We start from the raw sequence: 27927 nt of genomic DNA on the forward strand, positions 1-27927 counted from the left end.
AGAAATACCCAATAGACTTGAACGAGTCTATTCGTAATGGACTTGACCAAGTGCATGTCAGAGAAATACCAAAGAAACTTGAACGAGTCTATTCGTACGTAAAAGACCTGACTTTTGAATTGCATGCAAGAAAAATGTCAACAGACTTGAGCGAGTCTACTTTCGATAGAGTTGACTCTCAACAAAGTGTATAATAAATGGCAGAGAAATATCAACAAAATATACTGAGAATGTGTTATGAATACCGGTGACTGATAAAAACAGTGGTCCCCTTGCTTTAGGTGTATCTTTGCTTAAAGGAACACTCTCTGGGTACAAATAGGATATATTTCCCCCTTTCTTTTTAGGAAACGTAATTATTTGACCAAGACGAATTTGGGAATTTGGTGAAACTTGTTTGATGAAGTCTAAAGGAATATGCAACAACTTCAAACATAACTCACACACAGCGTCCTATGTGAGATCTACCTGTACTATATTATACAAATTAGTACTATTTTAGTTGCAAAAACTACTTCTATAACATGTCAGATTTTATGGACAAAAAATATATGTTGATAAAAACGCATAACTAGTTTATTACCACCCAGCAAATGATTGGCAATTGACAGTTATAGCTATTTTACAATAAACGTTAATAAATCTGCTTTTATAAAAACAAAAACACAACTTTTAGAACATAGGTGGCCTGAACAAAGGAAAAATTACAACATTATGAAACTGTGATTGCATAAATTTGCATACATGATTAATTTTGAAGGGACTGATTTGAGTTACTGTTAATAAAATATCCCTAGAGTTGCAACAGTCCTCGATACGAAACATCCCTTCCTGTGGTGGTGACATTATTGTCAATACCTTTGCTGGTTTAAACTGAACTATATCTAGGTTTAAAAGTTTGTTCCCAGTAGATTTTCTGTCCATACAAAGTTTACAAAATATTGGGTACAAATTGTTTAAAGGTGATAGACCTTGGCGAAAAAATATGCAAACAACCACAACTCTATTTTAAGAAACAAAGTTTACATGAATAAAATACCCCCTTTTAAAAATGCTCATTGATATTCATATTTATGCTAATGTATGTAAATTACCCAATAAATAGGACAGGAAAAGTACAATAATGGTTTATGGCTTCCTATTTAAAAACAACAAATATTTACATTTTACATATAAAAACATGCAGTTTTTCTACATTTTCAATACATGTTACAAGCTTATTGTATGGATAAAGTGATTCTAAATTTTTCAAAACCATTATGACAACAATATTAACTTTGGATCAAGATTTAGTTAAAAAGTATCCCGACAGCCAAAAAGCACTATAGTCAAACCACAAATTATTAATGTTCTAAGGCCCTTTTAAAAACCAGGGTTTGGACTTCGGCTTTTGACTTGGTCTTGGTCAAGACATTTTGAAAAAAAATAGTTCTGAGTACAGGGGTGGATTTCACAAAGAGTTAGGACTAGTCTTATCTCGAGTTAGGACCAGTTACGTCCTAACTTAGGACTAGCCTTAAGTTTTTAGGACTAGTCCTAACTCTTTCAAACAGGAGAATATTGCCGAAGCTAGAGGCAAAACCTCAGCCGATCTATCAATGATGGCCATCGACGGATAATCGTGATAGAATATTCTTAGCAAAAATTATGTGCTTATTTGTTAAAATTGCCGACTAAAAATACTACACATTTTGCTTATTTTGGACACTCATTGTTGCTGACAGACCTTATGCAAATGAGGTAATTGAGAAGGGCGCATTTTCAAATAATGGGCAAAGCCTCAGCCTTAGCTATTGATAGGCCATGAGTCCAGAGCGTGTTACACAGGTTAGCATGGAAGTTCTGCTTGTGACATGCGCAAACCCAATGACATTAGGCATTCTTCGCTTACACAGATAATTGCAGAGGTGCTTGCCCTGTAAGCGAAGAATGGTTATTGCAAACGTGTGACAAATTTGGTGGTAAGCAGAGCCATGAAGTTGGTTCAAAACTAAGCTAAAATGTAGGAAAATGAACTTCTTCAAAAAGGTGAACACTAAAAAAAATTTTTAACGCAACGAAACGTTAACAGGTTTAAAACAGGGAGCAGAAAACTGCAACTGAAAATTCTCCAAAATGTAAAACAATAAGAATTTAACTATCAAGTACTGATTTTTGAAGAGAGAGAAAAAAAACATCTTCGCAATTTTTGCTTTTTATGTGCATTATTTGTTGTTATTTACCCTTAGTCTAACCCCAACCCCCTACACTGGTGATTTGCTGAGGAGACAAAAAATCTGAAAATTCGAACCATCCAATTATAAAATGAGCAATTGAACTCTGATAAGTGTAATGATCTCTTGTCGAGACACCAAGTTGCAATAATCTTTACAAAAACTGGCACAAATTTCAAAGAAACGCTTATGTTGTAGGGCACCAGTTGTGGGCCAACAGTGTGAAAGACAAGGCAAATTGGCTGGTGACCAGGGACCAATTTCATAAAGATGCTTAAGCAGAGAACATTGCTTAACAATTTCTCGATAAGCAAAAAAGAGCAGGATACCATTCACAAACGGTACGTGTGAAATGGTAGTTTGTCCAGTTACTTTATCCTGCTAAGCATTATTGTTCTTAGCTACTTGTTGTGCTTAATCAGCTCTTTGAAATCAGGCCCCGTTTCTGCTACACACATTCTCTTTGCTAAACAAATGTATTGCGCTTACTGGAAATTTTTGCCCTGGTGGATTGATGCTGCATGAAGCTTCTGCTAGCTTCGATTGGGAAGCCTAGCCACAATCACAGCAGAATTTGATCATTTCACCAAGGTTGGGATTAAAAAAACTCTACGAATGAAACTAGCGTTTACGACTACGTAAGAAACCAGGTGAGAATTCACTGTGTTAGGTGGGTGACTTCCAACTACCCATGCTTTTTTTCGTGAAATACAATGCGCTTTAAATAATTACAAAATACTGATTCCACATAATTACAGAAAAAATGTAAAAAATAAAAAGGTCAAATAGACACATCATCAGTTCCTCTACTGTGATTCTAAAGTTGAGTACAGATTTTAAACATTTACAGGTTTTTGTTGTTGCCATCTTTAAAATCGAATAAACATGTAGTATAAAGTTGATTATTTTTTTAGTCTTTATACAGACGATTAATTATTCAAACATCTTACTACATTAATTAATGAAAATGACAACCACTAGTTTGCCAAAAGAGCAACCAATAAATGCAACAGCGGTTCAATTATAATTACATGATTTTATCATAATTTGTTAAAAAATCAGAACAGCGGTTTAATCAGTTTGCATAAATGCGTAGCATATCATTAGAGTGTGCACCTTTAAAAATAAAGATGGCTACTCAGTCGATAGGTGTTTAATATGAGAAAACCAAAGTGTTATGATTAAAGGAGCCATTATTGAGGCAATTAAAAATGGCTAAAGGCTTCATCTGACAACCGATTGTATTACCAAAAACAGCTGCACTTTATGGTCGCTATAACAGTCAAGTAAGAATCAAAATGGCCGCCGTTACTGCAGCTACCATTTTGAGAACAAAATGGCTGCCATACGAAAGAAATTTAAGTTCCATCTGATAATGTAAAGTGTGCACACAGATATATTCCCTAACCAACAAGATTTGCAGTTTCAGCAAGATGAAACTTAAAATCAAAATTTATCATAAGTAATCGAGTTTCCGAGCTCCTAATTTCACAAGCTTACATTTACACTCTCACAACAACCCACCGACACACAGCCATTTTTGTCCCATACTTTCACACAAACTTGCCTGCTTTGCATCTACGTTATTTTGTTTTATTTAAATAATACACTTTTGTACACGACTAAAACACAGGACCTCCACTGATGTACTATCAAATTAATTTTTTAAATACAGTCGTTTTAATTTTTTTTTTTTTTACAAATGTGAATACTTCGTGTGAATAATAATAACCTAAGTGAGTTTTCTCTCCAGCTCAACAACAAAATGTACAACATTTATCTGTATTTATCAAGCAGGCGATCTCTCACACCCAAGGCGGAACAATCAACAGTGAACCTACTACACTTTGTCAGTTATGCTTGGCCACCTGATTCTGTAGCCTCTACAGAATGAATTCAAGGTGCTCCTTTCGATTCTGTAGACTCTGCAGAACGGGCTAAGTTTCTTTTAATGAACCTTCCTAATGATGCCATCACTTGTTTTCTTTCATGATCAAATCTGATTAATTGGTACTATAGACTCTACAGAATGAATTCAAGGTCCTCCTCTCATTTCTGTAGACTCTGCAGAAAGAGCTAGGGTTTCTTTTTGAATGAACCTTTCTCATGATGCCATCCCATGGGGTTTTTGCCTTTATCAAATCCGATCAGCTGACAATATAGAATCTACAGAATGAACTCAAGGTGCTCCTTTTGATTCTGTAGACTCTCCAGAGTGAGCTTGTGTTTCTTATAAATTAACCTATTTAATGATGCAACAACCTGTTGTTTTCTTCAAATACAATCAGCTGTCAATATACAATCTACAGAATGAACTCAAGGTGCTCCTTTTGATTCTGTAGACTCTCCAGAGTGAGCTTGTGTTTCTTATAAATTAACCTATTTAATGATGCAACAACCTGTTGTTTTCTTCAAATACGACCAGCTGTCAATAAAGACTCTACAGAATGAATTCACTGTACTCCTTTCTCCATGTTCAAGTCCAGTTTCTTTGCAATACTGACTTGTGTGTGTGTCTGCAGACTCTACAGAATGAGCCTTTTTTTTTCAACAATGAATACACCTTGCTGGTACTCTGAAAGAACTTTGCAGAATATTCTTTAATCATGGTACCCTCAAAACAAGTACCTTCATAATCATGCAGCAATGGTTACCAGTGAAACTGCCACAAGGTGCATGCTTCACTGGTTCTCAGCCATTACGTGCCCTCACGTTGACATTTACGCTAGCACCAGCAAGAGTTTCATATACTTATTTATATAACATAGAATAAATAAAGAATATTAACAGTGATGCCCAATGTAAGACATCATTGCTCATGAATATTCATCGTCTAAGCAATTCAGTGAGCTTGATTGGTTCACGTACGAGCACATGACAAAACTGGTGAGAGACACTTTGAAAGAGGTGACCTTTGCCCTTTGAAATCTTTGCATACAAATAACTGGGAAGTTTACGAACTGTGTATTATCAGGCTCTCCCTGGGACTTTCCAAAACTGTTGGGCATTCTAGAACAACGATTTTGGAATTTTTGTCAAAGTACATTAAATCGGAACAAGGTGCTCTGAACGTAAGGTGTGTAGATCAATCTGGGGCACTCTAAATGTTTTTTATCTGCATGAGTTTTGAGACTTCATGCTGAAGTTAAAAACTGTTAATATTCCCTGTATTTTGTTTGGCGTATCGACATACATTTTGCGCATTTCTGCCCGATAAGCTAGCTTCTAAGCGGGGACAACCCTCGATTGCTGAAATATTCAGCAGGCAAGGACCACATGACTTTACAAAGTACCCTCTACAGCTCAAATTTATCACGACAAACAATGACATCATACATATGCAGAACAAAATGGAAACAGATTTGAAAGGAAGAGACGAGGAGAGCACAAACAGTTAAAACTGGCCACTGACAACGTTTGACAACAAAGTCACAAGTCTGACGACGACACTCAAGAAAGAGAAAAAGTCAGAAGACAGGGCTGCAGAAGTCAAAAAAACTTTTGGCAAAAACTTTTTTTTGTGATTTTTTTTTTCTTTTTCGGATGGAAATTTTAGATGGAATGTTTTTTAGACTCGTAATAATGAGCTGAATTCCAAATCAAAACGGGTGAAGGTTTCAGAATCAGGTATTTAGAAAGTTTTGCATTTGCCAGCCGAATCTAAGCGTCTACTGCAGCAAGAAGTTTTTGTAACATGACAAAAAAAAATAATATCCGTTCGGAGAGGGCGTGACCGCAGTTTTACCTTGTGGACCTCCCCCGGCAACTCAGGGCTACATTCTAGCGATCTCGCTGGCTTGCGCGAGCCCTGGATTGAGATGAAGAAGAAAGAAGACAAAGGAATGAGACCAACAGACCACGGGGTCCAATGATAAAGAGCTGCTTAGCAGCGTTATTGTTAGCTTAGCAGAAAACATAAACTGGCTGAGCACCAAACAACTTTGACAACAAAAAACAGCCCCCCCAAATAAAAACAACTATATAAAATAATCAAATTAATAAGTCAACATCATAAAAAGAAAAATCCAAATGACAAAATAATTTGTTTCAAAGTAAATGAAAAAAAAATTGTTTTAAATTGTTCACCGAAAACATACATGTAGTACACTATCAGATCAGCCAAATATAACTTGTTTACTATACAATCACAAATCTGCAAACTCAATTCAACTGACCCAACAATTTTGGTAAAATAAAATCAAAAATAAAAACAAGTGGGGAGGAGTAGTTGTTTTCTGCTAAGAAATTGACAACCAACGAACGAAAGAAAAAGAAGATGTGCAATGAAATGCGACAAAGTGATGAGGATATGATGCAGGTTAACATACAGGGCTGCACAACTGACACACTCACACAGGACATATACACCACAAAACACCACGCAGCCCCATTCACCGTAAAAATTCCCACCCCGCCCGTCTACATAACATCCACAAAGAATTCACAAGGGTTACCCATTGCCATCCGGAAGGACTGCCGGCTGCCTGACATGTCTTCAGGCATCGTGCCGAGTTGTCTTGGCATCGGTACGGCGTGCTGCCCAACAGCGAATCCCATCGGTGGAGGAGGGGGCGCCATGCCCGGCGCCATGCCCGGCACCATGCCCGGGCCCATACCCACCACGCCTGGGGGCATTAAGGGTTGAATAGGGGCGGCTGGTCCGATACCAGTCATTTGGCCCACAGGGGGGATGGCACTGCCCATGGGCATTGAGTTCACAGACATTGGGGGCGTTTCACCGCGTAGTGATCCGTCAGCGCGGATGACCATTTCTCCTCTTGTCGAGCGACTGATGATGGAGGTTGCGTCAGATTCGCTGCCAGAGCTTCCTTTGCTGCGGCCTTTCCGATCTTTGTGTTCTTGGCTGTGACCCGAACCACTACTTCCTAAGTGTTTAATGAATAATAAGTGACGAATATTTAATAATAAGTGATGAATAATGAATAGTAAGTGATGAATAATTATATATTTGGTTTGAAGTAACACCATGTGTGTATCTACTTGCCAGGTAGAGTTTGTTCTTAGAGAACTGTCTTTCTTTATTCTACTACCCCGGAGTAGATTTATCGGATGTTTGGGAGACTTCTCAGTTCTGAAAAGAACTGTCCTGTGTTTAACTACTACTACGGGCGGAAGGTATAGAAATTAGTTATTGATGGATAGTTAACAACAATGATCAATTAAACAAAAAAACAAGTTCAATAACAGTTTTTCCTTAATTTTCTGGGTTTTTTTATATAAAAATATAGACGAAAAAAAAGGGTATTTATAACCTCTATACCTAATTCACGAATAATGAAAAGAAAGAACGTTGACTAACCTCCGCTGCCGGCACTTCCAACGCTGCCATTCCCAAAGCTGGCGTAACTAGCCGTGTCAAACGGGGCGTAACCAATCGGTTGGTACGGAAGAGGCGGGGCCGAGGGTATATTCTGGGGTATCTGACTAGGGGGCATCCAGTGTTGTGGGAGGGGCGCCAGGGTGTCCTGATCCACTTCAGAAGCATCATCCCCAAGTGACAAGGCCGACATATCTGGAAGAAAAAAAATGAGCAGAGAGGTTGGACTAAATATTTAAAGGGAAGGTACACAGTTGGTAATTGCCAAAGACCAGTCTTCTTACTTGGTGTATCCCATCATAAGCATCAAATAAAAAGCCTGTGAACATTTGGGCTCAATCGGTCATTGAAGTTGCTAGAAAATGATGGGGAAAAAACACCCTTGTTGGACGGATTTGTGTGCTTTCAGATAGGAATAAAAGACTTTTATTATTTTAGTGAGAATTAACCTACTTCTCAAAAACTACATTACTTCAGAGGGAGTTGTTTCCCACAACGTTTTATACTATCAACAGCTCTCCAATGCTTGTTACCAAGTCAGTTTTTAAATTAACATTTGTTTTGAGTAATTACCAAATGTGTAGCTTCCCTTTAAATCATGTTGTTAACAGCATTTGAAGGAAAGCCATAGACTGTAAGGGCAACGTGTGTATTTTTGAAGACAAGGCCACAAGGGTTCGGATCCAGGTCATGGCACTGTGCTCTTGAGCAAGGAGCACTTAACCATAATTTCTTTGTAAAAAGTTGGAAAGGGAGAGCATTCTGCTACGCTCCTAGTACATGATATCCATGCCTACATCCTTACAGACTGTGAAGGGGGTAACCCTGTTTAAGCCCCAGGAGTAGGTGGCTCCTAGTGGATGATACCCATGCCTACATCCTTACAGACTGTGAAGGGGGTAACCCTGTTTAAGCCCCAGGAGTAGGTGGCTCCTAGTGGATGATATCCATGCCTACATCCTTACAGACTGTGAAGGGGGTAACCCTGTTTAAGCCCCAGGAGTAGGTGGCTCCTAGTGGATGATACCCACGCCTACATCCTTACAGACTGTGAATGGGGTAACCCTGTTTCAGCCCTAGGAGTAGGTGGCTCCTAGTGGATGATATCCATGCCTACATCCTTACAGACTGTGAAGCGGGTAACCCTATTTAAGCCCCAGGAGTAGGTGGCTCCTAGTGGATGATACCCATGCCTACATCCTTACAGACTGTGAAGGGGGTAACCCTGTTTAAGCCCCAGGAGTAGGTGGCTCCTAGTGGATGATACCCATGCCTACATCCTTACAGACTGTGAAGGGGGTAACCCTGTTTAAGCCCCAGGAGTAGGTGGCTCCTAGTGGATGATACCCATGCCTACATCCTTACAGACTGTGAAGGGGGTAACCCTGTTTAAGCCCCAGGAGTAGGTGGCTCCTAGTGGATGATATCCATGCCTACATCCTTACAGACTGTGAAGGGGGTAACCCTGTTTAAGCCCCAGGAGTAGGTGGCTCCTAGTGGATGATACCCACGCCTACATCCTAACGGACTGTGAAGGGGGTAGCCCTGTTTCAGCCCCAGGAGTAGGCGGCTCCTAGTGGATGATACCCATGCCTACATCCTAACGGACTGTAAAGGGGGTAGCCCTGTTTCAGCCCCATGAGTAGGTAGCTCCTAGTGGATGATACCCATGCCTACATCCCTACGGACTGTGAAGGGGGTAACCCTTTTTCAGCCCCATGAGTAGGTAGCTCCTAGTGGATGATACCCATGCCTACATCCTTACAGACTGTGAAGAGGGTAACCATGTTTCAGCCCTAGGAGTAGGTGGCTCCGAGTGGATGGTATACCCATGCCTACATCCTTCTGGACTGTGAAGGGGGTAACCCTGTTTAAGCCCCAGGAGTAGGTTGCAAAGTGCCCCTGGTGACAGTTGATTTGGGTCGTGGTCAATATCAGTTAAGTGTGGCCCTCACCTTGAAGTGGCCGTCCAGCCTTGTGATGTTAGCCGATCTCTTATCAAACTTTTTTTTTAAAGACACTGGACAATATTGGTAATTGTCAAAGACCAGTCTTCTTACTTGGTGTATTTCAACATATACATAAAATAACAAACCTGTGAAAAATTGAGCTCAACTGGTCATCGAAGTTGCGAGATAATAATGAAAGAAAAAACACCCTGGAACACGAAGTTGTGTGCTTTCAGATGCTTGATTTCGAGACCTCAAATTCTAAACTTGAGGTCTCGAAATCAAAGTTGTGGAGTATTACTTCTTTCGCAAAAAACTACGTCACTTCAGGGGAGCCGTTTCTCACAATGTTTTATACTATCAACCTCTCCCCGTTACTCGTTACCAAGTAAGGTTTTATGCTAATAATTATTTTGAGTAATTGCCAATAGTGTCCACTGCCTTTAAATGTGCAATGTCAAAAATTTACTTACAATGTCTGAAAAATAACGCTAGATAAATGTCGCAGAAACGCCAATACTTACTTCCACATAAATCGCCAAAGATGTAATAGCACTGTTCTGAGAAGGTGATTTTGTTGACTGTGTGTCTGATGTAGCCGGCTTTGAGGAGATTACAGGCGTACTTCCGAGCGTCTCGTCTGTCCATGAAACCATCGATGTGGGTGTGAAGCCACTCCACTACGTCTGAACCTACAAAGTACAGGGTTTAGTCATTATCAGAGAGTGGGTTCGAATCCTATTCACGACACGTGTGTCCTTGAGCAAGACCCTCCATCAAAAATGCTCCTGATGACCAAGGATGGGTACAGGTACACAACCTTGTACATGGTAGGTCCACAAGGGACAAGATAGATGTAGTAATAATGATAATAGAACAATCTTATATAACGCAAAACATAACTGGAAGAAATCTCAATGCGCTTTACAAATGTTTAAATTACTAAGATTGGGAGAATGCAAGTTTAAATAGGTGGGTTTTGCGGTTGGATTTGAAGTTGTACAGGGTAGCAACTGCTTTAAGAGAAGATAGTAGGGCATTCCACAACTTGTGTGAGGTGTATGAAACAGCCTTGGAGCCCATATGATTTAGTCCTTGAAGAGGTTATTGGTTTGAATTATTTGCAACATGTGTTTGGCTTCTGACGCTGCATACTCCTAAATTGGAAATAAGACTGACGTAGGAAAAACATCACACCAGCAGTACATTGCAGTATGTAATGTGTAACCAACTACACTTCCAACAATGACGCTTAGCACCTACCTAGGAAAGCATTTGGAAGGATTGGTTTATTTTCAGGAAACTGTCTGCTGAATCAGGAAGTTGGAAGTTTTGGATTAGGCCAGTACATTGTAGTGTGTTATGATTAACTAGTGCCAACAATGACGCTTAGCACTTACCTAGGAAAGCATTTGGAATGGTGATTTTGAGCCACATCCGGTCTCTGATGTCCAGGCCAGAGTCAGGGGACCCCATGGCTCGTACGATGATTGTCATGTCCGAGTGAATCGACAGTGGTCCGAAATCTTCCATTCCTGAAAAAAAAAAAAAAGGTTTAATGTAGATCAGAATTACTTAAGAGGCAACACAGTGACGCTGTGGTCGAGAATTAGGTTGAATCTCACAAGGTTTACCGCTGATTTCACAATGACTATAATAAGTAGTGACCGAATAACAATTTCTTGATTTGTGCAATTCATAATTATACGTAGATTTTAAACTGATGTTTGTATGAGAGAGATTGGCTGTTGCCAGCTTGGCATTTATATCCCATTATAGGAATTTGCTGACTTCCCTTGACAGGAAGATCATCTAAAACAAACAAAGACGCACTCTACAAAATAGAACACACATGTCGGAAGGTCAACTGCAAAAGAGGGCACTCCAAATTTATTTTAGGCGGTTATAAACGTCCACCATAAACCAGCTCAGAAAATTTTGGGGGAAAAGACACCATCCAGCATGAAGTTGCTAAAAGATTATTACATTTCAAAGGTCAAGCTACACAAAAATTACAGATTTTTATGATTTGGGCTGAAACAGGGTTACCCCCTTCACAGTCTGTAAGGATGTACATGTAGGCATGGGTATCCACTATAGCAGCCTGGTTGGATAACATCCACTAGGAGCATAGCTGGTAGAGCACAATGCACTACCTAACTAACCTTTTCCTCTGAAAAATGAACTTACTCTCTGATTCTGGTATAGAGCTTGTTAGGGATGAACTCCCAGAGGTCATAGAGGTCATGGATGGACTGACGGCTCCGGCTTGACCGTGATAGGCGGCTACTTTCATAGCGTTGGTGTGGGCGACCCAAGCACTGGGGTCAATAGGTCGGACTGGCTCACCTGGAACAATAAAGAAACAAAGGCAGAAATTAGAAAAGTTTAGAAATCCATATTTTCATGGAAACTGTGCCACCAGTGTGCCCCACCTGGTTCCTCCTGTAGGAATATTTGAGTGTGAAACCAGGCTTTCTCCTTCTTCTCACCCATACACTCTTGCTTTGCTGAGATGTAGAACAAAGAGCCATTCCAACAGCTTTCTACATCTCTTTGAAACTCCTTACCTGGTGCATGTTTCCCTCCATCCAACAATCTAGACTGTTTAAAGTGGAATATCAATTCCTACCTGCAGCTTCCTCAAGTTATTTTCATCTAAAACGTTTTCTTGTCGAGCCCCCTTAACAAGATTGGCCTTTAGCCTTGTTTGGAGCAAACTTGCCTACCAAAATTTAAAAGGGGGGGGGGGGGGGGGAAATACTACCTTCCAATCGGGGCGAAAAGAAAGCCTAAGTCCAAATAGCATATATTTGTTTACAATCCTGCAACAGGTATCCCACTCATTTCTTGCTTAGCAAAGAAATTTGCTCAGCAAAATCAAAGGTGGGAAGATTTAAAACAAACGTCTAGGATTGACACTCACTTCTTGGGATGGTGAAGTATCCTTTAGGTGAAGGATCCCAACATTTGGCAACGACAAGCTTGATTGGCCTGAGGAAAGAAGAAAACAATTTAAAAACCAATGTCCAAAATTTGACAAAATAACAACCGATCTCAAAGTTACATTGAAAAATTAAAGAAAACGCAGCAGTCAAAAGGCCTTCATGTCATTCCCAAAAACGTGAATTTGTTTACGCTCCTGGTGGCTGTTTTAATCAATAATTCTGGTTGCAAAGCCAATGATTCTCAGAAAAGTGAAATTAATCCTTTTATTTATTAGCCGAGAACCCAATTGAGAAAAGACAAAGAAGGGCAATACAGATGTTAAGTCTGGTACCAAGACTTACCCTGGTTGGTGCACGGCTTCCCTTAATACCCTGACTGCATCATCATTACTCATGTTCTCAAAACTGACTTCGTTCACCTGAAGAAAACAAACATTAAAGGAACAAGAATGGTTGAAAACTTTGGCCAAGTTAATCAAAGGAACACTAATAAATATCTTGGGGTAAAAAGTTATTAAAGAGGATCCCCTTTAAAAAAAAACTGTGGTGCTTTTCAAACTCTAATATGGTCATCAATTTGTAGACTATTTACCGATCTACATGTCTGAACCTACGTTTAAAAGTGTTTGCAGAGGGAGGGAGGCCTATAAACTTACCTGCAGAATCATGTCTCCAGGTTCAATTCTTCCATCTGCTGCTACCGCTCCCCTGCAAAACAAAAAATATTATGAACTCATTAGCAAGGCATCTATATCCTCTTAGTGGGAGTTTGCCCAGTTCCCTTGACAAAAAGATCATCTTACATGTAACAAACAAACAAAGCTAATTGTTTTTCTTACCCTTTCATAATGGAGCCTACGTAGATGCCACCGTCTCCTCCCTTGTTGCTCTGTCCAACAATGCTGATTCCCAAGAAATTGATTTTGTCTGCAAGAAAAGGAAAAATACGTCACATAAAATATCAGTAGACACACGCTTTTCGGCAACAGTTAAACATAAAACAGTTTCGCTTCAAAGTCTTCATCAAGATTTTTTTTTATTTTTATAACGATTAAAGGGAAGGTACATGTTTGGTAAATGTCAAATACCGGTCTTCTCACATGGTGTATCCCATCATAACCATAAAATAACAAGCCTGTGAAGATTTGGGCTCAATTGGTCGTCGAAGTTGTGAGAAAATAATGAAAGTAAAAACACCCTTGTTGGACGAATTAGTGTGCTTTCAGATGAAAGACTTCTAGCTAGAAGTCTTTTATTGTTTTAGTGAGAAATTACCTCTTTCTCAAAAACTACGTTACTTCAGAGGGAGTCTTCCAATTCTCGTTACCAAGTCAGTTTTTAAATTAACGTTTGTTTTTGAGTAATTACCAAACGTGTACCTTCCCTTTAAAGGATTTGGGTACTTTTTTAAAATGTCCAAAGTTTTACATTAAACTTACAGGGTTTGAAGATAATGACAGTGGAAAGCTTCCCTTCGAATATTACTAACTAAGGTTGTGTAGTTTTTGAGAAATGAGTAAAACAAGTCACAAAATCATTTTGGTCTCATGAGTCCAAAATTATTTTAGCATGTAAAATCCCCTTAACCAGTTATGATATTATACCAAAACCATAGCATAACTGGTTATTACGTTTTTACATGCAAAAACTGAGACAAAAATTATCACTTTTACTCATTTCTCAAAAACAACAGCACCTCAGTAAATAAAATTTCAAGGGAAGCTTTCTACTATCATAATCTTCAAACTGTGTAAGCTTAATGTAAATCTGTGGGCATTGTGTTTTTTGTTAGGAAAAAGTACAAGATATCAATATAAACCACAAGGGAAACTGACTGGGTAAATTTGTAAATGATTTTTGGGGTTGAACAAAGAATTGACTAGAGTGGGATTCGAGTGGGGTACTTTGAAAAAGTACAAGTATACCCTTTAAGTTTGGAGTGAACTTACCCAAGTTTAAGGTGACAGTGATAATGTTGAGCGACATGGTTGAGTCTGTTATACTACTAAAAGAAGAGGCCTGCAAAAAAAATCACACAAAAAAATATTCTCATTAATTTCATTTATTTCAATCATTAATTATTATGGTTCATTACAGAAATACTCATCGCAGCCAACCAGATGAAAGACTGTTTACATTCAAAATGTGATAAACACGAATAGATTATTAAAAAATATACAGTACTGTAAATATAAAACGAAAGGAAAAATGCATAAAAAAAAGAAGAATTTAGTAGGAAAATTAAAAAAAATAATGCGGAACTCTGATTTTGTATATTATATATGATTATTCTCACGCATTAAAAAGCATGTTTTAAGGAAAACTTTGAAAGGAAGGCAGAATTATGATCAACAACTTTTCTTATTTATTATTTGTTTTCTTTCCCCCCCCCTTTTCCTCATACATGCAAGTCATAGAAATTTTTGCAAGCCTTTAAAGGTTAAGTTAAAAAATAAAAATTTAAAAATATTGATGACAACTTACACGCTGGACTTGAGGCATGCGCGGTCTCCGCCTCCGTTTCCTGTGTTTATTTCGCATTAACCTTGAAGAGCTGCTTCGCTCTGTTGCACTACTAAATCTGCATAAAGTAGGAGAACAAATTTCAAACATGAAATAGTTTCAGAATATTGAAATGCAATGAAACAAACATTCTTATACATTTTAATCTTACCTTCACCAAACCCTTCAAAATCCAGTTCAGGAAGTCGTTGATTTTTATATAATTTGGGGTAATAGGTCACACATAGGTTAAACAGTGGTTATTTAAAATCAATCCCCAAGTACATGTATTGGGAATTGAGTGACGCAACAGGCTTGGGATTGATGATACCCAAGCCTACATCCATATGGACTGTAAAAGGGGTAACCCTGTTTCAGCCCTAGGAGTAGTTGGCAACGGCCTCTGGAAAAAAAAAAAATGTAGCCCACACCTTGAAGTGGCTTCAGCCTTGTTTGTCTAGCAACTTGCATAAAAAAAATATTTAAAAAAAATGGCTGAGGGGTCTAGGTTGCTTGACCCCAGCTCTGGTGTTATCAGTCGCAGAGTGTGTGTTCGAATCCTGGTCATGGCACTTGCGCCCTTGAGCAATGCACCCAACCATAATTGGTTCGTATGAAGTTGGAATGATACCAACTGGAATTGATAGTGGATGATACCCATGCTTACGGATCGGATTGACTTTAAAGGGGGGTAACCCTGGTTCCGCCCCGTGAGGACATTGTAGGTGGCAGTGTGCCTCTGGTGTAAAATCATTTAATTTAATGTAGGTCGACAGCCCAAATCAGTTACGTGATAGCCTTCACCATGAAGTGGCTGTCCAAAGAGGATGTGATGGTGGACAATTTCTCAAAAAAAAAAAATTGTAAAAAGTGTATCACAAAACTGAAATTGTCCCCTCTTTATTAAATCTTACCCCAATACTCTACAAATACATTCTTAAGCGATTTTGTAATATAACATGTACAGTATTACAACACATCCCCTTGGCCAACAAATTTTTCACAAACTATTTCCCTCCATCTGAAATTGTAGTTAACTTAACTGCAGTGTGCCTTTCTACACCGAACTGTCCGTCCATAATTTTATAAACTCCTTTTTCAATCAGGTCATGAACACTAGGTTTGACCTGATTCCATTCATACTGAATCCTCAGAGTTTCCGTCTAAGTAAAATCCTTTTATAAACAAGTTCATTTGAGTCGGTCAGACGCACGTAATTTCTCTGTGGACAAATTTCTCTTCCGCAATCTTTTTATCTTTCGTATTCTCCGAGATTCAATTAAAGAATAATAACAAAAATATTGTACTTCAAAGATCTCTTACAGTAATAAATGTCACGAACACTGCAGAGCATGAAGACAATTGAATTGGGTATATGAAAATGCTGAGAAAGCTTTTACCAGCCAAGTATAAATCTTTCATTCAAGATACATTGTTGTCAAAATGTTTATTTCAAATTTGTTTAAAGCTTCTTTAAAGGCAGTGGACACTGTTGGTAATTACTAAAAATAATTATTAGCATAAAACCTTTCTTGGTGACGAGTAATGGAGAGAGGTTGATGGTATAAAAGATTGTGAGAAATGGCTCCCTCTGAAGTGCCATAGTTTTCGAGAAAGAATTAATTTTCCACGAATTTGATTTCGAGACCTCAGATTTAGAACTTGAGGTCTCGAAATCAACCATCTAAATGCACACAACTTCGTGCGACAAGGGTGTTTTTTTCTTTCATTAATATCTCGCAACTTCGATGACCGATTGAGCTAAAATTTTCACAGGTTAGTTATTTTATGCATAGTATGTTGAGATACACCAACTGTGAAGGCTAGTCTTTGACAATTACCAATAGTGTCCACTGCCTTTTAATAACTGAATATACCCCCGGAAGTGATTGAGAGCGCCCTCACGCAGTCAAAAATAAAGTGAATTTAAAAAAGGCTGCCCAGTTTGGGAAAGAAACCCAGGAAAGAACCATGACAATGACGATGGTCATGTACATAGTTTCCCTTTAAATACTTTTTTTTTTTTTGAAAGACTATAATATCTGGATTAGCAATCAAGGCTTACTGTCAATTTGCCCATCAAATTTAAGCTCTTGATATATGTAACTCCAGATGAGTCCATATGAGTATTTGATTATCGCTGTTTGCTGGAACATAAAGTAGGAGGTCTAATCCGCCCTATCACATTTCATCATACCATGATACATGTTTAACTTTCCGTTCATTCTGTTTGCTCTTTGACTTTAGTAACATAAGATCATCCCTGGAATAATAAAAAAAAAACCTGCACCTTTGGAACATTCAGGGAACGAACAGTAATTCCGGACATTACATGTAGCCACATCCATCTCTTCAATACTTGTCTTATTTATTTATTTTCAGCTTAAACTGTTCTGCCATCTTGTCGTTTCTATTACGAATTCGTTGTGTCATGTATTATATGTTTATCTGTTCTTTTTGTCTGTCTGTCTGTCTGTCTGTCTTGTTGTCTCGTTTTCTTGTCTGTCTGGCTGTTTTTTTACAAGCTATGCTTACCAAAACGGCCCCGTACTCTATTTATTTATTCATGTTTACTCTTACTTAAAGAAATGTTTTGCTTTACTCCGTAATATATGTAACTGTTGTTATTCTTTTATGAGAGTATGGAAATAATGTATTCTTGAATTGAATTGACACTAGCCGTTTCTCTCTGGTGAAACAGACAATACACACACACTGTACATGTACAACACCACACAACCCAGAGGTACACTGTATGTACATGTACAACCCCACACGACCCAGAGGTACACTGTATGTACATGTACATGTACAACACCACACAACCCAGAGGTCACGACCCAGAGGTCACCACCACCATCTGACCTGTCTCTTATTTCCCACAGATGGTCATCAAGGGCCGATATCTCGGCTCATCTTGGGCCTTGTAATGTTGACATTCCCGAGGCTAGGTTTCTAGTTTACATGTACCCCCTTCTTGATCTCTCCCTTATGACCCGACCTTTTCACTCTATTTTCACAGGCAAGCTCAAGACACTGGACACCTTTGGTAATTGTCAAAGACCAGTCTTCTCACTTGGTGTATCTCAACATATGCACAAAATAACAAGCCTGCGAAAAAGTGAAATCAATTGGTTGTCGAAGTTGCGAGATAATAATGGAAGAAAAAATACCCTCGTCACACGAAGTTGTGTGATTGATTTCAAGACCTCAAAATCTAATTCTGAGGTCTCATAATCAAATTTGTGGAAAAAGGTTCTTTCTAGAAAACTAAAGTTACTTCAGAGGGAGCCAATGCACACAATGTTTGATACTATCAACAGCTCTCCATTGCTCGTTACCAACTTAGTTTTTCATGCCAACAAATATTTTGAGTAATTACCATTAGTGTCCACTGCCTTTAAATGAGAAACAAAAGCGTCTCAAATGACTCTTAATTCGTACCTGCTATCGTCATCCGTGGAATCGAAATAACTAGTGGACTCGATGTCGCTGCTCATGGTGGTCGATGAACTCTCGTACCCATGACCGCTTCGATGGTGATCCCTCTTCGGACGAGAAACTATCAAATCAGAAAAAGACAGGAAAATAAGTACAAAAACAAAATTGACAACTTGTTTTCTACTTTTCTGCTCACAAAAAGAAGCAGAGAAAAAAAAGGGGAAAACACAGAGGAAAATCAAAACATTTACAACTTGCTTTCTAAGTTACTGCTAAGCAAAAAAGAGGCAGGACACCAGTCATAAATTGTACAGTGACGCATTTTGGCTGGCAAAAATTATTCTGGTAAGAACAATTGTTTTGTGCTTAGCTAATTTTGAGTAGTTCTATGAAATTAGGCACAGGATGCCCACCTTGTCGGATGTGGTGAGTGATGGGGTTAGGGAATGATTGTGTTTGATTATTTGCATGGATAACTCAACCCTGCTGTGTCTGCACTAAGCTGGTTGGTATGCCATGGGGTCAGGGTGGAACAGGCAGGATGAAAGAAGGCTGTTTAAAACTGTTTAAAGGCAGTGGACACTATTGGTACTTACTCAAAATAATTATTTAGCATAAAACCTTACTTGGTAACGAGTAATAGGGAGAGGATGATAGTATAAAACATTGTGAGAAACGGCTCCCTCTGAACTAACGTAGTTTTCGAGAAAGAGGTTATTTTCCACGAATTTGATTTCGAGACCTCAGATTTAGAATTTGAGGTCTCAAAATCAAGCATATGGAAAGCACACAACTTCGTGTGACAAGGGTGTTTTTTCTTTCATTATTATTTTGAAACTATGACGACCAATTGAGCTCGAATATTCACAGGTTTGTTATTTTGTGCATATGTTGAGATACACCAACTGCGAAGACGGGTCTTTGACAATTACCAGTAGTGTCCACTGTCTTGCCTCATAATTTCCACATCAATTCAAGAGTTCAAAAGTTCACAATTCACCTACATGCACATTGTATTAATAATTTATTTAGTAAGTTATTTTTGAAGTTGCAGCGAGTGTTAAAAAAGAAAGGAAAAACTACTACATGTAAGTATTGAGTATAATAATACTTAATAATAATAATAACAATAATTGATACTATTTTATTATGAAAATTATTCAAAGGGAATGGTTGGCCTCATCTCCCCTTCCAAAAAAGTCCAGAAATAATTATTAAACAATGTTTATAACTTTTTCTTTGTACTCAATATTACATACTTCGACAGCAATTTGCATGAATATACAACTCTACGGCTGACTTCTGGTAGCTCAGATCCGCCCTCTGCGGATGGCATTTTGTTGAGCGGGTGAAGAGTATAGAGGGAAGGCAGAAGCACCCGGGCGACTTTATCTCCGCGTTCCCCATCGGTACGGCACCCAGAGTCATTTGCTTTACATAAAACTGTTAGGATTATCAGACGCCGACTAAAATTTCGCTTTTGACGGTGGATGTTGAAAGTCTACACAGAGTTGAGCAAGGAACAATATGTGTAGCTGGACAGAAGGCAAAAAAACTCACAGCGTGTTTCCGGTTGTTCGCATCGTTGAATCTGCTCCATATAATGATCCATTGATTGACTATTAAACAACAATTAATCCAAATCATCACAGGTACTTAGCATGGGTATCAGTGTCGTTAAACAAACACCTCTAATTCTTCATACTGTGCTATTCCTTGCTGGTTTTTTTTATCTGCTACTACAGACGGGAACAAATCCACAGACCTTGTCGACGACGCCAACTTATAGGATTACTCTGTTTGGTCGAGATAATTAAAAAGAATCAATCGGCAGTTTCTTTCCACTCATCTGATAAAACCTGTTTGCCGAAAAACTGATACAGTGATTGCTGGAACTTTAAATCGCAGACGCAGCTCCAGCATAAAATCCCTAGATATGGACTTTGCGTCACACCACCTGAAAGGACTCTCTGCCCAGTCTATGTTCTGACACAGAGATAATAATTCTCATTCTTATTTTGAAGGGAAAACAAATATTTCCACCAGGCAGGTGTTCTTGATCCAAAGAAAGGTGCATACTCTTGAAAACTCCCCGTTGAAATCTATAGTCAGATCCCACGGATGAGTGCTTTAGAATCCCTGCTTTATCCCCCAGATGAAACACACCAACAGGAGACCTGCTTCAACGCATCCAAAGTGCGTCTTAAATCTATAATGAGTACTTGCTTATCTCCTTCAGAACACCCTTAGGTCAGGTTGGGGTGTTACAGGGGTCGCTGCAAATTGATGTTTCAGATCAAGATTGTTTCTTTTAAGCTGCTCCTCACTTCACATCAGCAATGTTCAGTGTATACACTGTGGTCCGTGACTGTGTATACACACAACACCAGTGGAGGCTATCACACACGTGTTGTTTCTCTACAGGCGTCTGCTATACTAATGTTGACAGAAAACTCTAGTTTAGTTATGGTTCTTCAAAAACCCCTTGGGGGGAAGACATCCCGACTGACGACTGACGACGCAAGATGAAATAATTTTACAGAAACTGCCGATCAAACCCGTGAAAAGAGCGTCACGTTTCACTACAAAGAGGTCGGGCTTTTCAAATATTGACAGAACCGATGACACAGTTTGGGTTTTCTTTTTCTAGACGGAAACAAAAAATATGAAACATGTGACCCGGGCTGTTGCTGAGCACCATTGACAACAGCGCAGTAGCAAAAACAGATGATCCCAACCAAGGGTAAATAAAATTAAAAAAAGTTTAAACAGACTACCCTGGCGACAACTAAATATTGCAAGAACACCTGGGGAAGATTTCACAAAGATAGTCCTAACTTAGGACTAGTCCTAGAACTCTTTAGGAAATATAAAAAACTTGAGGCTAGTCCTACCTAAGTTAGGACGAGGTTTAGCACATGTACATGTACATAGTCCGAACTTAGGACTAGTTCTAGGACTCTTTAGGAGTTATTTTAAAAAAACTTCAGGCTAGTCCTAAGTTAGAACGAGGTTCAGATAGTCCTAACTTAGGACTAGTTCTAGGACTCTTTCGGAGTTATTAAAAACTTCGGGCAGACCTAAACTAGGATGAGTAGAAATCATCCTAACTCGAGATACGTAGGACTAGTGTTTAACTCTTTGTGAAATCCACCCCTGATCAGGTAAAACAATTGCTCCAAATTTCAGACACACTTAGGGCTCCACAATTTCAGCCTAACCCCCAAAACAAAACATGTCCTCCTTTGATTAAACGCAGGACCAAAAGTTCATCTAAATATTGACGAAAACAGATGGCAAAGTTTTGATTTCTGTTGAGAGGTAAAGAAAATATGCAACACATGACCGATAAAAAAACATAACTAGGAGTTGAAAGATGTCCGAGCTAAGTTTCTCTCAGCGCCACACTCACACAAGGGGGTTTTCGCTGCACAAACACTGACCCTAGCAGATGTGTGGATTATGGTTTCATAAATGGGAACTGAATATGTGACAAGTGATCTGAGAATTAAATTATTACGTGTCTTTTAGGCTTGTCACGCCCACTGACCAGTGACTGTACCGTAAAGTATCCTATCACATGCCTCTGGACAGAGTTACAAGGTGGTGTTGTATTGGCAAGGACAGTTGTGTAGTATTGGCAAGGACAGTTAAAGGCCACAACAGAAAATTAAAAATATTTGAAATACACACCAAATCCTTCGAAGTTCTACGATCTCAGCAACCTAAATAAAATCCATCACATCTCTGCCTATGCAATATAAACTGGATTCTATCTGTAACTTTTAAGAAAGCAAAACTTTATGTTTGGGATGAATTTTGTGTTGATGTTCCAGCATGCAGGCCTACTGCCCTGGGCATTGCTTCGGTGCCCCTTGCAATTTTCCAACAGAAATTTTACATTTTTCTTAAAGGTGCCCTTTATCAAGGAGAATATGTCGTGTTGCCCCTCGCCCTTTCAATAACCAAGCATCAGGCCGCCAGATCATCGCTTAAAAAAACCCACACGCCCTGAAAACCTCATCAACAGATGCCATGATCGTTCCCCCGACTCCAACCCTTGGTCTAAAGCTCCCATGCCGACTCCAAACCCAGCGATCCTTAACCACCAGCAATGCCGGCCATTAGCCTCATGGTGGGGCTCCCCCTACCTCCTGCTGTCATGTGACAAATGAGTTTTGGGACCGATGGAGACATATGGTCCTGCGTGCCTTACAGTATGGCAAATGAGCCTCCTGATTGGTTAGCTTCTGGTCATGTGATTAAAATCTCATTATGTGAAATGATTATTTTAGGCGTTGTACATAAATACAATGTAAACATGTGCAGGGACAAATGATGCAGACTAATCAAGATATGAAAACACTCTCAAACCTTTCAAGTTTTACGAGGAATTTAAGACTTTGATGAAGTCTCTGCTAGGGTTAAAATAATTTATGTTTTACATCTCAAGGGCCAGAGACTGGAATTTTATCAAAAATTTCAGTGGATATAAATATCAATGGATGAGCCCTAGTGTAAAGTTCTGATTTCCCTGGTACTCTAGAGTAATTAATCATGCAAGACACTACATTTCACTGGTACCCTAAACCTGTTGTTGAAAATGACGAAGCTTGAACACAAATTTAACACAGAGATTTAAAAAGAAAGATCATTCTAAAAATTATCTACTCCTCATACAAAACAAACATTTTGATACAATTCCCAACTACTCAAGGCTTGTTCAAATCATCATCAACTGTAGAAAGAGGCTTTGAAATAACTTCCTAATTAACCAAGTTGTAGCCAGTCTTAGACCTTTTTCATCAACTGTTACTTGTCATAGCACACATGACAAGGTACACACCAAAACATTACTCAGATTGCAATTTGAATTTGAACCAAAGAAATGTTAAACACAAAAAACTAAGAAGTTATTTCCGAGAAAAAAAAATGTCACTTCAACATTTACAAAACCTGATTGGTTCCTAAGACCTCCGCAGTTTTATTTACTCTTGAATGCATTCTTCAGTTTCTATAGATAGACAACGACAGTAAAATATATTCTTGAACTTTTTTTTTTATGGCATGTCCCATTACCCTATAAATATGTCACTTAGCAGCATAGTGTTAACAGTTAACAGCTAAAATGTCCCTTCTGTCAACTGGGCTTCACTTAGCGAGGCCACAGTTGACATCGATGCAAATGGTGAAAGATTTACCTCACAGGAAATTCAAGTCCCGGGGAAAGAAATAGCTCTGAAACTATTACATGGGCAGAGTATTTGGGGTGTTTTATTGCGTTCAGACCTAGGGTGAGCAGTTTTTAGGAGATTTATAAGTGACTGGTTTTGAGAACAACCTTCTCTTCTTAGCAAAAAGGTTTGAACGTCAAGCTTTTAAAATTGCATTACAGAAAGGAAACAAATTGAAGCACTTAACTGACAAACTGATAAAAAAATATCTGCATTATGAGCTTTCAAAGCAACAACTACTTCATCAGATTCGAAGTGGGGTTCAGTTATTTTTAAAAAAGAAAATCATAAAATATTTATACAACTTTTGAAAAATTACCTATGATGAAGCTGAAGTTTGCTTGCAACCATTTTGCTTCAATATTTTAAAATCTCTTTCAAACCACTATCCTATTTTTTATTTTAATGTAACAGGTCATTTTCTGTTCTGCTTGTTGTTATATTTTGATTCAATGTTTGTTCAGTTTTGTTGGTTTGTTTTGGGGTGTTATTTGCCACTTTGAGGGGGGGGGGGGCTGAAAAGACACTGGTAGGCAAGCATCTTGAATTCGCATCAAATGCGACAACAAGCAAATACAAATTATCTTGAAAACAAAACCATCACTACAGCTGGACAAACTTACGCCTCCGCCTACTCTTGCGAGCAACTATGATTGTTTACGCACACCAAACCGACAACAGGAATTAGAGAGCTTCCTTCAAAAAAAATAATTTCCGTGACCTGACATGTTGAAAATTAGCTCTTGAAAATAATCCACCACTGCGTATCACATCATCAAAACCAATCAAGAAAGCCCAGGATTCCTGCGGTTAGTCGGTGTAACGCGAGTAACACCGTCGTTTCGCCCTTCGCTAAAACTGATAGGGAGTGAAAAACTCTGTAAGATATTTCCGACTCCATGACTTCCTATTTGCTTTCACAGATAGCCCCTGCCCACTGTGATAACACCTTGGGGTGGTAAAGAATGCTAGATGAAGATTGCAGGCTGAGATATGACACAGTACAGTGCTGGATTACAGTATCACATATAACAACAAGTCACCTAGTCGCTGTATTCTGTAAAATAGAGCGAGTTGTGTTTCCGAGCTTCGAGTTCCTTGAACCAGGCAGGGAACAAGTAATAATAGAAATACAAGCATTTATAAAGTGTATTTTCCCAATTGCCAATGGTCGTAATGAGCCGAGGGCAGTCTGAGGGCCATAATTCCAGAGAGGAACATTAAATTGAAAACAACCCTTAAACGCAAAGTATACACATGTTCCTCAGGTTTTTTTTAACCGTTTCGATATATAATATATATATTTTTATACAGGTATGTCTAAATAAAATCAACCTGTGAAAAATTCTTCATTTAAAATCAGGGATATGAAGTGAAAAACATTGAAAAAACAACAACAAAAGGTCGCTCTTAGTTTTATGCATTAGTTCCAGAATTGTCCAAGGTCGTAACCCCCCCCCCCCCCTCGGAAATATCACAAAGAGAGAAGTAGTAATTTTCCTCTTCTCTTCAACAGAACTCTTAATGATGACCCATCACATGTCAATTATTGATGTTTACCTTTGTGGGCCAAGCTATTGGCAACATGCCTGTGGTCCTTAAGGTATTGTGTTCCAAGGTTGCGCCAAACAATAGGGCCAAACAATAACCACAGAGCCCAATTACACCAGCGGAGAAACTTTCCCACACAATGGCTTAACATCCTTACGGACATTGTCTGCAGTAAGGTTCATGGAGTTGTGTGCTTGTCTGAGGGTTATTTAATTCATCTCTTCTGGCCAAATGGTGCGGCAAATGTGAATAATGACAGACATTCTACGCACAGCATGAAACATCCAGAATTGTCACCCCGATACATCTGTCTTTACCGACAACTTCCTAAATCTAATTGTACTCAGTCAGACACAAACAAAAACAGAGATGAACAAAATTGAATTTGAAAGTCACAGTACACTATTGGTAATTACTTAAAATTATGGTAGCATAAAAATGTACTCTGTACTAGGCAATGGAGAAGAGCTGTTGATAGTATGAAACATTGTGAGAAACGGCTTCCTCTGAAGAAACGTAGTTTTTGAGAAAGAGGCAATTTCTCACTCAAGCGTTAAAAGACCTCAGACCTTTTATAAGGGCATTCTCTTGCAATTTCGATGACCAATTAAGTAAAAATGATCACACTTTTGTTACTTTGTGTGTTGGGTAACTGTGAGATTCACTGGTCATGGAAAAATATCCAATGTGTCCGGTGCCTTTAAAGACCCTGGACACTATTGGTAATTGTCAAAGACCAGTCTTCTCACTTGGTGTATCTCAACATATGCATAAAATAACAAACCTCTGAAAATTTGAGCTCAGTTGGTCATCAAAGTTGCGAGATAATAATTAAAGAAAAAAACACTGTGTCACTTGAAGTTGTGTGCTTTCAGATGCTTGATTTCGAGACCTCAAATTCTAAATCTGAGGTCTCGAAATAAAATTCACGGAAAATTACTTCTTTCTCGAAAACTGGAGAGGGAGCCGTTTCTCACAATGTTTTATACTACCAACCTCTCCCCATTACTTGTTACCAAGTAAAGTTTTGTGCTAATAATTATTTTGAGTAATTACCAATAGTGTCCACTGCTGTTAAAGGAGCGTATAGGCCTACTATGTACCTTTGGTTTTAGGAGCAGTTTGATTGTTTTAATCCTATATAAATGTAGATCATACGATTAAACTACATGTAGCCTGTAGAATTTGTTTTCAAATGGTGGTAACATTTTTTAGATCTCTGTGGTTTTGCACTGTATCATAGGGATATTATACAAACTTAAAGAAAATTGTTCTATTCCTGATTTCAAATTTAATATGCAACTACCATGCAGTGTAAACATCGGTTAACAAATCAGCTTTCAAAATCAGATAAACTGCACATACGAGAGTATCTATGATTCATGTGCATCGTGGAAAATTAATCACGGATTCTGCTTCCTGATACATGTATAAAAATTAGCCTCTCCTTGAACTCGTTACCATGGCAACCGCAAAAATTTGGTGGAGAAAGAAAGAAAGAAAAAAAAACGGTCAAAACAATTAAGTGCGGCATTGATGGTCGCTTTAAACATCTAGCCTCTTTTATCAGCTTCTCATGCGCATTTAAGTGTTATTGTCTGGTTACCACGGTGATGCAATTGAGTCGCCGAACGTTTGAGTGGGAGAATCTTAAGAGGTTCTTTTTCAGAGATCGTTGGAAGCGGAGGAAGTCTGGAATACAGATTGTTACCATGGCAACGCGAGTTAAAGAAACCCCTGACTTCGGACTACCGCTACTGCTTTTATGATTGTAGGCTGATGATATGCAGGAACGTCAGATATGCCATCATTTGTATATTACAATCAGGGAGATAGTGTACATTGCGATAAATGTTCAACTGAGTAAAATGTTCAAATCTTCTTAACAAATCCAGCCAACATTACTCACAAAACTTACTCGAAGATACATGTACCTGGAACAAATTATAACAATAACTACATTTATAAATAGAATAAACAGCAGACATTTCAAATTATTTATCCCACGCTGATTTCCCGGAAGATCCAAAATGGCAGCCGAAAGACGAAAACTCAATTGACATAAACACAAGTCACGTTCTCAAATGAATAACTGTAGAATTCGCGGACGACCAAAATCAGCAGGCAATATCCAAAATTGATTCTGAGACACTGGTGACCATAAAAACATTGAGTAGTGCATTCTGGTGTAAAATCTAACAAACTGCAAAGACATCAATTTCAACCACAGAGTGAGAAATTCCTGACGATTTGACGCAAACTCGTTTAGAAACCCATCTTTCCATTTCATTAAAAGCGCAGACGTTTTACGCAAACTTTTCTTCTTCTTTTTTGGAGGGGAAACTCGATGACTTCAACAGATAATTATCCACAGGCTCTCGGGTTTTTCCACACATAAATAAATCCATTACCAAACCAAGGTTTGTGCCGTGGATGGAAGCAAACATGTCAAATTCTTAACCGTTCCGTTGATTTCACCACAGACATTACGCCAAACATCACATCCATCCCAGTTCAAGGTGACGCTCTCATTTCCCAAAAACTCTTCAACCCAGTCGAATTAAAAGAAGAGCACATACCACAACTTTTTTTGTCCGTACTCAAGAAATCATATTCCAGTTTAGTGATTGCCAAAACATGTTTGCTTTGCCTGGCATAGGCAGACAATCTGTCACCAGTACGCCAAAACTGCGGACAACGGACACAAAACCAAAAATGTGTCAAAAGCAACCAAGCTGTATTCAATCCGTA

At 38.7% G+C, this 27927-nt stretch overlaps 1 protein-coding gene across 2 annotated transcripts in view; it reads right to left on the reverse strand.

The window, feature by feature from the left end:
• Positions 1–550: 550 nt before the first annotated feature.
• LOC139950388 (segment polarity protein dishevelled homolog DVL-3-like) overlaps positions 551–27927 on the reverse strand; it is a 60213-nt gene continuing 32836 nt past the window's right edge. The window contains exons 6-18 of one of the 2 annotated variants that reach the window (XM_071949021.1): positions 18395–18512; positions 14933–15029; positions 14398–14467; positions 13288–13375; positions 13105–13156; positions 12791–12867; positions 12427–12494; positions 11691–11849; positions 10901–11035; positions 10025–10192; positions 7534–7746; positions 6668–7099; positions 551–6021 (exon numbers count right to left, since the gene is read on the reverse strand). In XM_071949021.1, the coding sequence (XP_071805122.1) occupies positions 5987–6021; positions 6668–7099; positions 7534–7746; positions 10025–10192; positions 10901–11035; positions 11691–11849; positions 12427–12494; positions 12791–12867; positions 13105–13156; positions 13288–13375; positions 14398–14467; positions 14933–15029; positions 18395–18512 (1712 nt within the window). In that variant the 3' untranslated portion in view covers positions 551–5986. Of the gene's footprint in view, positions 7100–7533; positions 7747–10024; positions 10193–10900; positions 11036–11690; positions 11850–12426; positions 12495–12790; positions 12868–13104; positions 13157–13287; positions 13376–14397; positions 14468–14932; positions 15030–18394; positions 18513–27927 lie in introns of both variants that reach the window. The other variant, XM_071949022.1, reaches the window with a different exon arrangement.

The sequence above is a fragment of the Asterias amurensis genome, chromosome 18 (genome assembly GCF_032118995.1).
Source record: "Asterias amurensis chromosome 18, ASM3211899v1".
Lineage (NCBI taxonomy): Eukaryota > Metazoa > Echinodermata > Asteroidea > Forcipulatida > Asteriidae > Asterias > Asterias amurensis.